This window comes from Globicephala melas, chromosome 2 (genome assembly GCF_963455315.2).
Source record: "Globicephala melas chromosome 2, mGloMel1.2, whole genome shotgun sequence".
NCBI classification, from domain to species: domain Eukaryota; kingdom Metazoa; phylum Chordata; class Mammalia; order Artiodactyla; family Delphinidae; genus Globicephala; species Globicephala melas.
Window position 1 is genome coordinate 42,639,275 of NC_083315.2, and position 15,679 is coordinate 42,654,953.

A 15,679-nucleotide genomic window follows, 5' to 3' on the forward strand; every position below is an offset into this window, starting at 1 on the left:
GGTCTGCATACAGCCTGCAACACATTTACGGGTACAGATAATTGTTACACATATCAGAGGAATTAACATTGCTCTGCAGATCTATATGTTGCAATTTCTCATCCGTTTCATCTGAGCTTGCAAGCGGGTTTCTTTTCTAGCCATCAGTCTGTGTGCCCTGCCAAGCTCTACAGATAGCAAAGGCCCCTGAGAAGAACTGCCGTTGGCCCGAGAGCAGCCACTCCACCTTCCTTCCCTCTGGGACCAAGACACACAGCCTCTTCTGCTCCTGGGAGAGCCGTGGGGCTGCTCACCTGGGTTCAAATCCAGCTGAGCCACTTCCTCGTCATACAACCTTGATCGTGTCGTTCAGCTCCTCTTGGTTTTACCGTGTGGTGTCTGGTGTAACTTCACAGCAGCTGCATAAGGTCAATATTAGGACTTATTACCGTTTATAGGTGAGGACACAGAGCTCCCGTTTGGTGACAGAGGACTTCAGGCCTGTGATCGCTTTCCAGAGCCCTCTCCCCCCAGAGCAGGCTTTGAAGGTCTATTTCCAACAAAGTCGACCACCAGTTGGGTTTTGCAATTGTTTTAAGAAGGTGAGAGATGGAGAGCTCAGAATCTTGTTCCAGAACTGTGTAGAGAAGCTGTTACTTGTTGCACAGCCCAGACGTCCCCGTCTTGCGGTGACTGTCACATATCCATTTCACAAAGCAGGCAGCAGGGGAACAAATGCTTAGGCTTGTGAAACTCCAGCATCTCCCCCAGGTGGGAGCCTGCAAATCCAAGATACATTTTTGCATCTCAGCTGTGCCACCAAAGAACTTTTCCTTTCCTCCCTGACTCTAAAGCCCCTCCTCCCTCTTCTTGTTCTTCAGAGCATTTTGCTGATTCATCTTTCAGGACCCCACCACCACCACCACCTCCCTCCTCTTGTGTTTACTGCTGTGTCCACGCCTCCCCTTTCCTGCACCGTGAGCCCCTGGGGGCCGGGACTGCACGTAGCGTGCTCTCGTTGAATCCGGATGCTCAGAGTTTGCAGAATGGTTTATAAAAGTCTAGATCTGGTGGGAGGAAAGAATTCAGGGGACGGTTAACAGACAAATGGACAGTATTATCATTAGCTAGTGTGTTTATTCTCACATCCACCGTTGTGTGTTGCATTTGGAAATTGGCTCCAGCGTCACTTGCCCTGGAGGTGCCTTGATGGTTAGGACCCGGGCCCTTTCTGCAGCCACGGGTTCCTGCAGCCACGAGTGTGTCCAACTTCCCCATCACGTTCTGTACAGTTTTCAGAACACCTCACGCACTCTTCTCTTTGCTGCTGTTTCTGCCTGGAACGCCCTACCTCCCTTGATCCACTTCTGGGCTGGTCTCGGTCCCTACCTTCCCAAGAAGCCCTTCCCTATAGCCCCTCTGTGCTCATGCCCCTGTCTGCTCAGTACTAGATAAGCTGCATTCCTCTGTTGCCCTCAAAGCCCCCGCAAAGCACTTGGGGTAACCCCCACTACACAGTGGCCCATCTGTTTGCCTGCATCTTCCCAAAGCTGTGGCTTCTCCAAGGACACGAAGCTCTCATTCATCTTTTTTGTTCCCACTGCCTAGCTTGGTGCCTGGCACGTAGGTAATATGGATTGAACGAATGAATGAGTAAACAAATGAACACTTTCTTGCCGGTGCGCACACGTACGCACATACACACATAATAGCAGCTAACATTTGTTTTTCCTACACCATCATATTTAATCCCCCCCCCAACCCCATGAGACATTGGTACCATTTTACAGACCAGGAAATTGAGGCTTACAGATGGAAAGGAAAGGCATTTGAACCGTGGAGGGCCTCAGTGTCTGTCTTCTTAACCACGACATTGTGCTGCATCTTCGGGCAATAAACAAACTCTCTTAAAGAAAAAGTGGTGTCAGCAAGGTGCTAAGTGACTTTTCAACAGCGGGTACTAAAACTGCGACTGTGGCTGCAGACGTGTCCTAAAGCAATGAGTCTTCTAGGCAAGGGTCCCGCTAAAAAGGGAGAGAAGGACAGCTTCCTGCAAGCACTGGCGTTTCCTGACCCTCTGATGGACTTCCCAGCGGGGATGAGTGTCACTGTACCAGCAGCTTAAAACCTGAAGGGAGAGCCCACCTTTGATCACTGAGTGAGCAGAGAAGTCAAAAGCTGAGCGCTCTTGTCTCTGCACCCTTCATGCTGACTGCCAAGTGGCCTCTTCCTGTCCCAGAAAAGATAGTAGCACCAGGTGACAGCGGGTGATGGCTGAGCTGGCAAGGTGGGGGTGGGCCTTCAGGCTCGGAATCTTAAAAACCGCGCCCAAAATATGGAGTACAGCTGATGACTTCCAAAGCACTTGCACAGACCTCCCACTTGGCCCCCATAGTACGGCTGATAACGTGCGTGTCGTTACCAATCTCCTTGCCACCCATGGGGACACGGAACTCTGGGGGATTAAACCGTGCACCCAGGTTCCCGCAGCTGTGAAGGATGCAGCTGGGACCAGACTTGGGTCTGAGACTCCCAAACCCGAACTCTTTTCCTCTGTTCCTCTATTTCCCACAAAGAGCCACTCAACTATTAATGAACCAACCGAGAAGGAAAAAGGGATCGGTCTGGGGTGGATGGAACAAAAGCCTTCACTGTGTTGGAGAAACTTCCACTCTTAATGTCCACTTTCTCCCTCTTCAAAAGAGGAAATGCAGAGCCTGACTCTAGAGGACCTTCCTTTCTAGGGGAGATGAAATCTGCCTGGGTTGGTACCTTCCCCACGCCTCTCCCCACCCACACCCCTAATGCCATCCATCACCGGGCTCTGCTGACTTTAGCACCTAAATATCTCTCCCTCCCGCTCATGGTCTGTCCTGTACTCCAGTCTGCCCTCCCCCTCCAGGCTGTCATCCACACTGGGATGTGTTCAGAATGTGTCTGATCCTGATAGATAGCGGCCGAGCCCTTCACGTGGCCACCAGCCCCGTGAGATTCTGCCCCTCCAGCCTCTTCTCACACCTGCCGCCCTGTTCCCACCATACCAGTCTCACCTTGCTGGCCTCTTTTTAGTCCTTCATATTCCCCAGGCTCAATGGACTTTGCATTTGCTGTTCCCACCCCTGGAATTCTGATCCCATCTTCAGACGTCAGCTCACACATCATTTCCCCAAGGACGTTTCCCTGACCTCCTGATGGCAACCCCTCCACAGCATGTTGCTCTCTGTGCCATGGTCAGAATGTGACCTCTGTAGGAGTGATCACTTCCTCCATAAGCTCCATGACGTCAGGGACCACATCCGGCTTTGCCATGCCCTTGTACATGGCCAATGCTCAGTGCACATCTGATAAATGGGGGGATGCATGGATCGTTGGACAGGCGCTGCCCAGCCCAGCACGGTTTGCTGCTTTCCCTAAAGCCGTCCTCGCACACAGCCCCTCCCAGAGTTCTGACCTGTGTTTGACCCACCCGCAGACACTGGCTTAGCAGGAGCTCCACCTGTGTTGAGTGTCACGGCTGGCTCCCAGGTGACTTACCTGTGTGGGAAGGAAGATCTGCTCCTGGTGCTTCAGCCACCAAAGCAGAGGGTCTGCCAGCCCAGTGGCTCAGGCTGACCTGCACTGTGCCTTTGGGTGCGTGTCTTTACTTGCCCGTCTTCCTAGCGTGCGTCTTGCTGCTCGGGCAGGGTGCATACTCGCCCCCCACCTCTGTGCCACCCACTGTTCCCGTGGGGGCCCCACGTGCGTCGGCCTGGCCGTGGGACCCAGCTCATGCCTCCAGCTTCTGCATCTCTGCCAGGCCACCTACATCGTCTGCCAGCCAGCAGTCGGTTTCTGCTACATCTTTCTTAATTAAGGGCCTGTTGCCTTTCAGCATAGTGTTATTGTGAGCAGCCTGGTGATCTGAGAGTCCTTGTTCTGCAGGCCAAACGGCCGAGTGTTTTTTATCATGTGATTCATCTTCAGAACTGTGCTTTCCCCTCGTGTGGGTTTCCTGTTAAAGTCTTCTTTCTTGATTCTGTGGCCAAGGAAACCATCTGCCTTCCCAACCACTTGGAATTCTATGCCAAGCTGTGGTTCAGAGGCTGCCACGTCACAGGTGTCATTTTTACAGGTCCCCAGGGTCCAGACTGGTCAGTGGTTTCATCGTGTTCGTATCAGTGTCGATGGAGGATGCGCTGGGGGTTATATCCGTGCATCAGTCATGACTCCCCATCTCAAGTTATTTCAGCAAAGCGCCTGAGATGAACATAGGTGAGGGCACCTAGCACGATGCTGCCTGGCACACTGTGGGTGCTCCTTGTGGTTTTGGAAGGAAGGGAGGGAGGGAGGAAAAAAGGGAGGAAGGAAGGAAGGGAGGAAGGAAGGGAGGAAGGAGGGAAAAAACTAGAAGACAGCATTTCCCAATGGGAGTTCCTTGGAACGTGAGTCCTCTGAGATGCTCAGAGAAAAACAGATCAACAAAAATAACCGGGAGTAGTGGTTACATGGCCAAATAAGCTGGGAAACCATATGTATACTGTGACGCTCTTGGAGAGTCGTAGAATATGTTTGTGTTAAAGGCTCTGAGAAGGCCAGCTCTAAGGAAAGCTGTCTGGCTTTGCTTTAGTTTATATTTCTCAGACTTATGGGATCCCAGGACTCTTTTATTCATGCTAACTCTTCCGGCACTTATGATGTGTTGCTATGATACAGGATAGAAGGTGGCGAGGATTATGGGAGGTTCAAAGGGATATAGTGAGGACCACAGAGGGAGGATTTGAAGACAGGTGTGTGAAGGATGCAGCATTTCAGCCTGATCTTGAAGGACGAGCAGGATTCCCGTGGATGGAGGGGAGGGCAAAGGCTTCTGGGCTGGGATGCCTGAGATGTGCATGGAAGAGAGACATCTGGTTTTGGGAAGAGGATTTAGGGAAGGTCATGATAGAAGGCAGGCTGGTCTCAGCTTCCACATCCAGCAGAGTTCCTGGTATCCAAAGCTGCCCAGTAAGTCTTTGGTAAAATTATGAATGAATTATTGAGGGCCTTCTCATTGCCCTTCTAATGAGACTGGACTTTATTTTATGAGCCATTGTTTCCCAACTAGGGATTTGAGTCAGCATTGCATGTGGACTTTCTTGAAACACACATATTCAGGGGCCGCATCCCTACAAATTATGATTCTCTGAGTCTGTGGTGGGGAAGGGGGATGGGGGAGAGGTGACCCAGGCATCTGGGTGTCTTTAAAGCTCCCCAGAAGATTGTAAGTGAGCTCCCAGGAGAAAACAAATGTCAGAGCTGGTGGGGGTCCCTTGAGGGGTCTCCACCAGGGGCTAATTTCTCTGGCAGTTGCATATAAGATAAAATGGGGGAGGTGACCCGCTGATGAAATAAGCTTGGGACAGTCTGTGACATGACTCTTGGAGGTTGACGTTAGCATATTGAAGGCTCTGAGAAGACCTGCTGTAAACCCAGCACTTCCGGAAGTAGCATTAGGAAGCCTAGGTTTAGAGATGGGCACGTACGTCAGCTTGGGTACTTGGCTTCACCGTTTCTTTTCTGGACACTGCTGTTTCTCTTTCCAGACTTCCCAGGAATGAATTCTCCCATCGTTAGCATTTTTGTGAATGTCAGACGCAGTGAGCCTGGCCACCGCTGAGGTGGGGCGCCCTGCTCCCAGAGAAGGTTCTAGGGGCTGGCATGAAGTTATAAAAGTGGCCGTTCGCTTACGAAAGACTCTTGATTTCCTTAGTCATTTTCTGTCTGCGGCCAACATGGAAAGATGCAATATTGGGGTCTGAATAAGAGCCTGCTGCTTCCCAAGCTCCTTCCTCCACCTCTGAAATCATGTGGGGATCATGTTTCTGACTTCACACTGCTGATGCCAGGAAATGACTGGGATGACCCCAGTTTAGAGCAGCAGCTTTCAGATGCTAGACATGCCTCTGTGGACACTTAGTTCTTGCTTTAAACTGGCTAGTGGGCAACCACACTGCTCCCCCTTGGTGTGGCTGTAAGTCACCTTGGTGGTGACTTTTCAAGAGTCGGTGGAATTGATGGGCTCTGGGTTGTCCTAACCGATCCACACCCATCTGACACTTGGATTTTGCTGTAGATGCTCATTTCCTGTGCTGATGGCTTCTTGTTTGTTCTTTCAAACCATGACCTTCTCCATACAAGGGAGGTGTTACTATCTGCCTATTACCTTACTGAAGATGGGCAGACAGAAGCCTGGTAGTTACTGCTTTCAAAGTTAGCCGTGAGAGGGTGCTAGAAGCTCCCCTGGATGCCCCGGGCAGAGATTGGGGGATGGGCTCCTCTATAGTGATGAGGCCACAGGGGGCCCAAGGCTGCTGGTCTGGGGCCAAGTTCATGGTAGGCACCTGCTTCCGGGAGGCACCACGGGCCTTCCCTCCCACTGGGATTTCCCTCACCCCTACCTACTCAAGGGATGGTTTAGGCACCTCCAGAATCAGTGATGGAAATGACTGTATTAGCTAATTATTCCCACTTTCCTCACAACCCATGAACCTGTGGAACATCTCGAATGGTGTGATCATAAATTGGTCTCTGTTTCTACAGCTAATGTTCCTGAAGAGACTATGACAGTTACCTTTCAAGGCTATGCGATTCATTTGTTTCTTTATTGGATTCTTTAATCTACCTTGCATGTATTAAGCATCTGCTCTTACCAGGCACAATGCCCATGTCTGGGGATGGAGCTGCTCCATCTCTGCTCTACCTGAGAGCACCTGGCTCTTCCTATGAGACAGACGGGAGGACCCAGACAACGGCGTCCAGTGGGGTCGTTGGTGCCAGGGTGACAGCCTGCCCTGGGCATGTGGGAACCAACTTGGTGGCTGGTGAACATTCACGCTACCCCATGAAACTTCGTTTTTCCCAGTATCTGCTCTATCCGCTCTACCTTGGCTTCACTCTTGTGCCTCCATGATGGTGTGTTTTTCCACTCCATTATTTCTTCCTTCCTCTTTCTTTTTTTTTTTTTTTTTTTTTGGTCATGACTTGAATACTGTTATTTATCTCACCCAGATCCCCCCCACCTGTGTTCTCTTCTGGTCATGGGTCTCCTATGTTGGGAAGCACTTCATGGTGGCTCACCTTTCAGGAAAGTACTTTTCTGTTGATTCGAGGCCCCACCCAGAAATCTGAAGATTTAGAGATGAGTCCCAGAGTGCAGGCAGAACTGTGTTCAAATCGACCCTCCTTCGCTTCTCTGTTTTGTATTCTGGGATGCGGACTGTTGGGTTTCAGCCTCTCAAGGGAGCCTTGGTTTCCTTGGGTCTAAAATGAGGATGGTAGGACCACCCCCTGTTGTAATAGTTGTGAGAGTTAAAAATGAGAAACCTTGCCACGGTGCCCATCCAACACTGGTTGCGAGGCAGGCTTCGGCGGTCATTGTCATGATTCCTGAGCAGTTGCATAGACTGGCTCCATCTCCCATCTTGGGAGATGTTAACCATGCTGTATTGACAGAAGTGTTATTAAAGAGAAAGAAAGTCAAGGCCAACTTCAGTAGAGAGACTGAAGGCAGAGAGATCTGAGGGTCAAGGGGAGTATAACTGAGCCCCACATTGAGCACTTCCCAGAGTACCTCCAATTCCCAGGAAGGGCAGTGGAAAAGGACTTGTGCCTCCTGACCCCCTGACCTGCTGAACAGCCCCCTGCAGAAGGGGGATCTTCTTGGAAAGCGCTTGGCTCCCAGGAGCTCAGTTCATCTGCTCCAGTCTCTTCCCCACTCTACTCATCACATCTGATCACATAGGCATTCCTGTAGGAAGCCTGATGTCCTCCTCCCAGCCCAAGGGCTCTCTCCCTAACATAGCCAAGGATTACTTCTATTATATTGATTACTATTAATCCTATTGGACTCTTTTTTACTGAAGTATGGTTGACTTACAATATTGTGTTAGTTTCAGATGTACAGAAAAGTGATTGTTATGCATATATTTTTTTTTCTATTCTTTTCCATTATAGTTTATTACAGGATATTGAATACAGTTCCCTGTGCTATACAGTAAATCTTTGCCATTAATCCCACAGACTCTTACCTGTATTCTAGACTAGAAGCCCTGGGCCACATGCTTTACATGCAGTGGGTCTCATTTCATGTTTGTGGCAATCCATGGGATGGAGTCATGTGCTCTGGTCAGTCTTGAAGCCAGAATTCAAATCCCAATGACCTGGCTCCTTAGACCAGGTTCTTAGCCATTATTTTATACAACCTTATTCAGTGAAGCCTTTTCTGTGGTACAGGGCTCTTCTGTAGGCTCTCCAATCCTTTCTTTCATTCCTCTGTCCCCCTCCCTTCCTCTCCTACTTCTCTGCCTTCAAACGACATGGACTAAGCCCTTAGTCATGTCAGATCTGTTCATTTTCCCTAACCCCAGTGGGAATGTTTTATTATTCTTCATTCTAAGAATTAAGCCACAGCTTGATTACCAGGGGCAGCCTGCATGCTTAGTCCTCAAGCCAACAACAGCACCCCTCAGAACCCAGAGCAGAACAGCACAATGGTTATAAGCACACTGTGTGGCAGCAGGTGCCAGGGTGTGAGTTCCTGCTTTGCTTCCTTAACCATGGGGCCACTGTCTGCCTCCGTCTTCTCATCTGTAAATGGAGGATTTTAATCATCCCAGGAACACAGTTTGTTGTGAGCATAATGCAAGTGGATGTATAAGTAGTTAGAATGGTACTTGGCCCACAGGAAATGCTCTGTCAAGGTTAATCCTCACGACTTCTCTAAACCTGCCTTTCTCCCTCTTGGAGAACCCACAATTTTCCAAGAAACTCCATCCTACAGGACTGCCTTCCAAAGACTAGCAGTAGCAAACTTGTTTTCCCTGGAGATCACTCCCAACTTTGTACCATTCCGCTAGTAGCAGCACCGTGCTCCTGATGAGAGGTGAAAAGGTTTCCCTAGCTGTGAGGCTGCATGGTACAAGCCTGCCTGCCTCCTACCCCAGCTCCCAACTTCTGAGGCTAAATCAGAAGGTGAGAGGCAAATAGCTCTGGGAGACTGTAGGTGTTTGGTAGCCTGGTGGCCTTGGTTCACCAATTTCTATTTGTCTGGGCCGCCTCATTAGCTACTGCCACCTTGGAAAGTTAGCATTTTATGGGCTTAACAATCCATTTGCATGAAAAAGCTTGGAACACTGGGATAGCCAGCCCTAGGGTCAAGCTAATTAATACCCCTTTTCAAATTGGAGCTTTGGAGGGTAGATTGAACCTTTGGAAAGGAATCTTCTTTGACAGTACTACAAGTCATTGCAATAAAACCCAGGATGGGAGGAAGAAACTGGGAGGAAAATAGCTGAACACAAGAGGAAGCTGTCATTTCTGGAGGCGAATCGGCTGGGTATAGGCGGAAAAAAGAATGCTCTTCATGCAGATGAGGCCCACTGAGTCTTCCCTGGGCCTTCAGTCAGATAATTCTCAAACCTAATGATTTTCACATCTAATCCAAGGCAAAATTAGTCATTACATATTCAAACAAAAGCAGGCAGGCTCCTATCTTGACAAGGAATCCTTCCAACTGAAATGGACTTATCTCTGGAATAATTAAAATGCTGGCTGAAGTATGAAAATGTTCCATCAGCTGGAGTTGCCTTTGTTGAGAAGTGCCCTCGTCATCCCCAAATAAACCACGATGGCCATGATCAAGGACAAGGAGGTACCGAGGCCCAAACAGTTAACGTGATCAAACTCAACTCCTCATTGGCATCATTTCTGAGCCAGAGAACATAGTTCCTAATTGGAGGATGCTGGCGGTGTCAGCTCAGCAGCAGTTTTATTTGCAAGCAAGTGTGGCCGTGGTGCTTTCTCCTACTGAAGTCCCCAGATCTAAAGAGTCTGCACTGTAACAAAGTAAATGAAGCCTACAATAAAAGTATGGTACAGGGTGGTTTTCCTAGAATGTGCCCAACGTGCTGACTGTTTGTCAACAGTGTTTCCAAAGCTTAGGCATCTTAATGCCAAAAGACTACAACGATGGGGCAACAGTGTTATTACCCGCCAAAACATGAATAGCTGGGGGCTCTCAAATTCATTTATTACAAGGAAGTGCTGTGGTCGCCCATGTAATCCATACCACTCTCTGTGAAGCTTGGTGTTTCGTGACATAATCAGCCAGTCCCTTGTCACAGGTACATTATACCATCACAATGTGCCAAACACTATAGCAAATCAGCCTTCACTCATTAGCGGTGATTTATGACGATGGAGTCTTAACATCCAAGGGGTTTTTGTTTATGAAGACAAATACTTACTTCATTACCTTCTGTTTATGCCCAATGTAGTCATCTTCTATATTTGTCAAACAGTACACATTTTTGAACATTACACAGTCAACATTCCTCTAAATATTTTTACGATACTTAATAATGTGAATTTAACAAAGGAAAATTTTCCAACATTTAAACATAGATTTTATTTATTTATTTATTTTAAAATTTATTACTTATTTTATTTATTTTATTTTTGGCTGCATTGGGTCTTCGTTCCGGTGCGCGGGCTTTCTCTAGCTGTGGCAAGCAGGGGCTACTCCTTGTTGCGGTGTGCAGGCTTCTCATCACGGTGGCTTCTCTTGTTGCGGAGCACGGGCTCTAGGCGCGCGGGCTTCAGTAGTTGTGGCACACGGGCTTAGTTGCTCCGCAGCATGCGGGATCTTCCTGGACCAGGGCTCGAACCCATGTCCCCTGCATTGGCAGGCGGATTCTTAACCCCTGTGCCAGCAGGGAAGCCCCCAAGCATAGATTTTAAGTGTAACCTCTTCTAGACAAATATTTGAGATGACATTTCTGAAAAAGTCAGATTATTATGAATGCTCGAAACCCTGTAAAAAATGAACAGAACACATGCATAAAGGCCAGTCCCTCGCAATAAAGCAGGTATAAATATATAAATACCATGGATTTAAAGTTGTTTTCTCACCATCTTTATTCTTATTCCTACCATTTTTAAAGTTTTTGTTTTATTTTGTGCATGTGTGCACACGCATTTATTTAATCCAAGAGTTACCTTCCTAAGCTTTTAGTAGTTCAACGAGAAACCACCATGGAACCGCTGAGGCCACCAGCTCTGGTTATTGTCTGGTTGTTTCTCGGTTGGGATGCAGAATCAGATTGCTCAGCCCACAGTGATTCTGAGCCTCCAATCATCTGGCTCAGTCCATTCCCATAGCTAAGTTCCTTTTAGTACGTCAAAGGATCCTTAAGTCCCTGTCTTATATACAGATTTTCATTTTTGAAACTTGGTATCTTTCCCAGAAATGATACATTTTATGTTGTGTGTATCTGCCAGTTCCTGACCCATTGTTCTGTTATTTTGATTTATTGAGCTTGTCTGTTAACGTTATTAAAAACTTATGTATCTCCTATTATTATTTTATTCTAATTAGTTGGGCCATTTAGAGGTTTCATCTCCTAGGAAATGAGATTGAGCCTGTGTAATTAGCTCTCTTCTTTAGGACAGCTGGCTAATTCATTACCTTGGAATGCAGTGTTAGACATTGCTCACCTGTTTATTTTGTATGACCATGGGCACTGATTGGTTTTTCCTAGACTTGGAATAGTACTTGCTACATCTGGGACTCTGTTTTATCTTTTTCTATTTACACAGGTGGAAGGAAACAAGTACATCACATGCCAAATGTTCCACATTATTATGAGTACAGCAGAACAGAGGTCCCCTAACTTATCACTGGTACACCACTTTTACACATTTTTGCCTATTTCCTTACCACCTGTACCGTCATTTACATAACTTTCTCTTTAAATAACTTTAAATCTACTTGTTTTATTTAACCTAGCATCATCTTAAGCTATGGTAGCCATGAAACCATGCATTTGATGTATCAGTTTTATTTTAGTTAACTTTTTTTTTTTTTTACTAAGTGCACATCAAAATAATGGCATAAGTATTGAAATGATGGGGTTGTCCTGATACCCCCAGACCCCTTGCCTACTGCCAGGATATGTCATCACTCCATAGCTGAGGAGATCTGGTCAAAGACCCTGTACAAAGGATTCTAATGGCTGGAAAGAGCCAAATAATGTGATTACATTCAAAGGATTTTAAGAAACCCAAATCTCTCATTTGTAAAAGTACCAAATTAAAAGGAAATCTGAGTGGTTTATGAAACCACCTACTTTAGGAAAAACAGAGTATAATAAAATAAGATTGAAATGCATCACCTCAACAAAACCTGCTTTGGCTCCATTGGTAATTAAAGCGGTACACAAGCCACGAAGCGCTTTTGCCCACCATCAACTCCCATCTGAGCCCTGAGCATCAGGGCTGGGTGGGCAGCAGCTTCTAGGTTGCCTTGGGTGTTGAGGAAAGACCACCTGAGGAATAAGGAAGAGATGGAGCAAAGATCTGGGTTCAGAGCATTTAATGGAGGGAAGAGCCCTGGTGCAAAGAGCTGGGTGGGGAGGACCAGGTGCCGGTGGGGCTGGAGCAGAGGGAGGATGGAGAGCGATCAGAAGTGATCGGATAGCCAAGGGGCAGACTGTGGGCCATCGTACCAAGTGTGGATTTTGGCCATTGTGGAGTTTGAGTAGGAAGCTGATTTGAGCTGATCCCATTGACTACTGCATAGGGGAGGATTATATTGGATCAAGAGTGAAAACCAAGACCCTAGTCTTCCCCAAGTGAAAGCTCATGGAAGCCAGGCGAATGTGGTTGTGAGAAGGAAGAGGGGTGGGTGGGTGGAGGCTGGATTATATATGTACTGTGTGTGCGTGTGTATGTGTGTATGCATATACATACACTATCATTTCTTTCTTGAAACTGTTAAGATGAAATATATTTTCTTAAAAGAATAGATACATGTATATGTATACATGAATCACTTTGCTGTACACCTGAAACTAACACAACATTGTTGATCAACTATATTCCAATATAAAATAAAAAAAAACAAGTTGCTGAAAAAAAGATTAAATATATTTTCTTAACACACACCATTATAAATATTCATCACAGGTATATTGATAATATATACTTAGATGTATTAATATAATTAATACATTTATACTTATAATACGATTAAGTTATATTTTCCCTTTTGAGAAACAAACCCCAAACTCCTCTTTTTTTTGGATGGAAATAACTTGTGATGACTTATAAAATAGTGTTTCAAGTGTGCTGTAAAAAAAAAAGAAAAGTCATGGTGTAGTTTCTCCTGCTTTAGTAGTTGTCAGTTTAGTTGACAAGACATCAGCGTATAGTTTGAAGCCAGAGTTTTCACAATTATGGCTGACTTAACAGGTTATAGGCTTTGGCCTGAGCAACCAGGTGATTCCTGATGCTGTTTACTGAGATGGGTCAAAGTGGGGCCTTGGGGGCAGAAGGCCTGGGAGTGCAGTGTGTGACCTTGGTCCTCTGCTTCTCTCCCTGCAGTGATCCCGAAGGTCACAAAGCACCTGCTCTCAAACCCTGTGTTTACCTGCATCATCCTGGCCGCCTGCATGGAGATTGCAGTGGTGGCTGGCTTCGCTGCCTTCTTGGGGAAGTATCTGGAGCAGCAATTTAACCTCACCACCTCTTCTGCCAACCAGCTGCTCGGTGAGTCTGTTTCTCAGCCTCCCAGGAGGGTGGAGAGGGGCCGTCACTGCTTGTAATACTATAAGAATTGACTGAGACCCGCCCAACAGCCCAGACTGTGCTGCCCCTGCAGAAGCATATACATGTGGTCAGTGTGCAGAAGAATTTCAAAGGATTTTCTTGGAGTAAGATTTACTTGCCTGAGACAATTGCTAAAAGTACATGATAATAAAGAGTTAAAATGTAAAGTGTGCATAGGAAGCATTGTGACAGGCCAGGAAGTCGATAAATCAGTGTGAACTGGAGAACTGGGGAGAAGATGTGAGGAAGGAAGAGGGGAATCAAGATGGATCTTGAAAGTTTAGCAGGCTTTGGTCAAGAACATAAAAAAGCAAGGATATTCTTGGCAGCATAAAACCCACGGTCAGCAAATATAGAGGTTGGAAGCCATATGCTCCCCTCTATCTCTGTGCCCATGGCAGATGTAATTAATGGATCATGACACTCCTTCTCCCCAAGCTCAAGCGTGATCTTACCAGTCTTCTCAGCAGTAGACTACAGGAATCTGCTTCCAGTCCTTTGGAGCTGACATGCTAAAGAAAACCCGTTTGCCCTCATGAGAAGGAGCATTCCTTATACGCAGTAGGGAAAGTGGTCTCATGGCGGAGGAAGGAGAATGCAGGGTCAAGAATGACTTCCAGGTTTCTGGCTCAGACAAAGGGTGGTACCATTTGTGAAACCTGGAAATAGCAGAAAAGAATCAGATCTGTAGGGAAGGTTGTGAGTTCAGAGTTGAAGCTGCTGAGTGTGAGATGGCCGTAGTATATCTACATGATGTCCTGTGCATGGTTGAGGGCTGAAGAAGAAGATGTGGGTTGCATCCGTTTGTGCATGGTAGTTGAGGACACAGGAGTGGAGTTTGCAGAAGGAAAATGTGTAGAATTAGAATAGAGGGGGTGAAACACTGCCCATAGGAAATACAGGAGGCCATAGAGAAGTTCAAGAAGCAACTCCTGAGAGAAATCCGTGGATCACGGGAGTCAAGGAAGAGATGATACCAAGAAGGAAGCTGTCAGCAGCATGAGTGCCCACGCGTGATGCGGCCTCACATGTCTCTGGTCCCTTCAACAGCCAGGACGTCTTTCAGCCTGTGTCAGGGCTGTGTCCATGAAACAGCAGCAGGGGAGCAGCCCACAAGAGGGAAGGAATAGCCAGTGACTGCAGGACACTTTCCAGAGCGTAGTGGTGGAGGGACGGAGAGAAGACATGGTGGGCAGTGTGTATTGCAGTCAAGGGATTGGAGTAGTGATGGTGCTGTTGCTAAGAGACAGTTGCTATTGTGACAGGAAGGACTTGAGCAGGTGTCTAAGCAGAGGGGAAAGAACGAGCAGAGGCGATGTGCAGAAAAGAGAGGGAGTATAGTGGACAGCCTTTGACAGAAGAGCTCATCTGTTCTGAAAGTGCAGAAAAGGAGAGAGACACAAGGATGGCCCCTGAGAATGGGACAAGTCCGGCCTGGCAGTCGAGAGGGCTCCAGCCCCGTAGAATTATCTTCTCTGTTAAGTAGAAGTAGATCATGTCCTGAGAGAAATGGGCGAGGTGATATTTTCTGATCTTCTCCTTAGCATTTCCTTCACAAAATGGCCAATAAACCCATGTAAAGGTGCTGACCCCTCATGAGTCATCTGGAAAACACATACGAACACCACGATGAAATACTAGTCCATGTCTGCCAGACTGATAGTACCAAGTGTTGGCGAGGTCGTGGAGCCACTGGAACTCTCATACACTGCTGGTGGGAGTGCACAATGGTACAAGCGCTTTGGAAAACTGTTTGGCAGTACCCATGAAAGCTAAAAGCATATGCTTACGCTGGGATCCAAGCATTCCACTTCTGGGCATAAATCCAACAGAAGTGAGTGTTTAGGTCCACTCATTTATATATGCGTAGGTACAGTATCCAAAACAGCTTTATACATAACAGCCCCGAACTGGAAACAACCCAAATATCTATCAATACTAGAATGGGTAAATAAATGATAGAATATTCATACAGTGAACTGTCATACAGCATGAGAAAGCAAGAGCTTGGATACATGCCTCAGTGTGGATGGATCTGACAGAGTTGAAAGACGTCAGACACAAAAGAGTACATATT

At 47.1% G+C, this 15,679-nt stretch overlaps 1 protein-coding gene across 2 annotated transcripts in view; it reads left to right on the forward strand.

Moving 5' to 3' along the window:
* Window positions 1-15,679, forward strand: part of SLCO3A1 (solute carrier organic anion transporter family member 3A1) — a 318,207-nt gene that overhangs the window by 259,861 nt on the left and 42,667 nt on the right. For both annotated transcript variants that reach the window (XR_009562876.1, XM_030873196.2), the window contains exon 5: window positions 13,378-13,542. Coding sequence is in view for 1 of the 2 variants with exons in the window: in XM_030873196.2 (XP_030729056.1) it covers window positions 13,378-13,542 (165 nt within the window). In the remaining variant the exon portion in view is untranslated. The remainder of the gene's footprint in view (window positions 1-13,377; window positions 13,543-15,679) is intronic.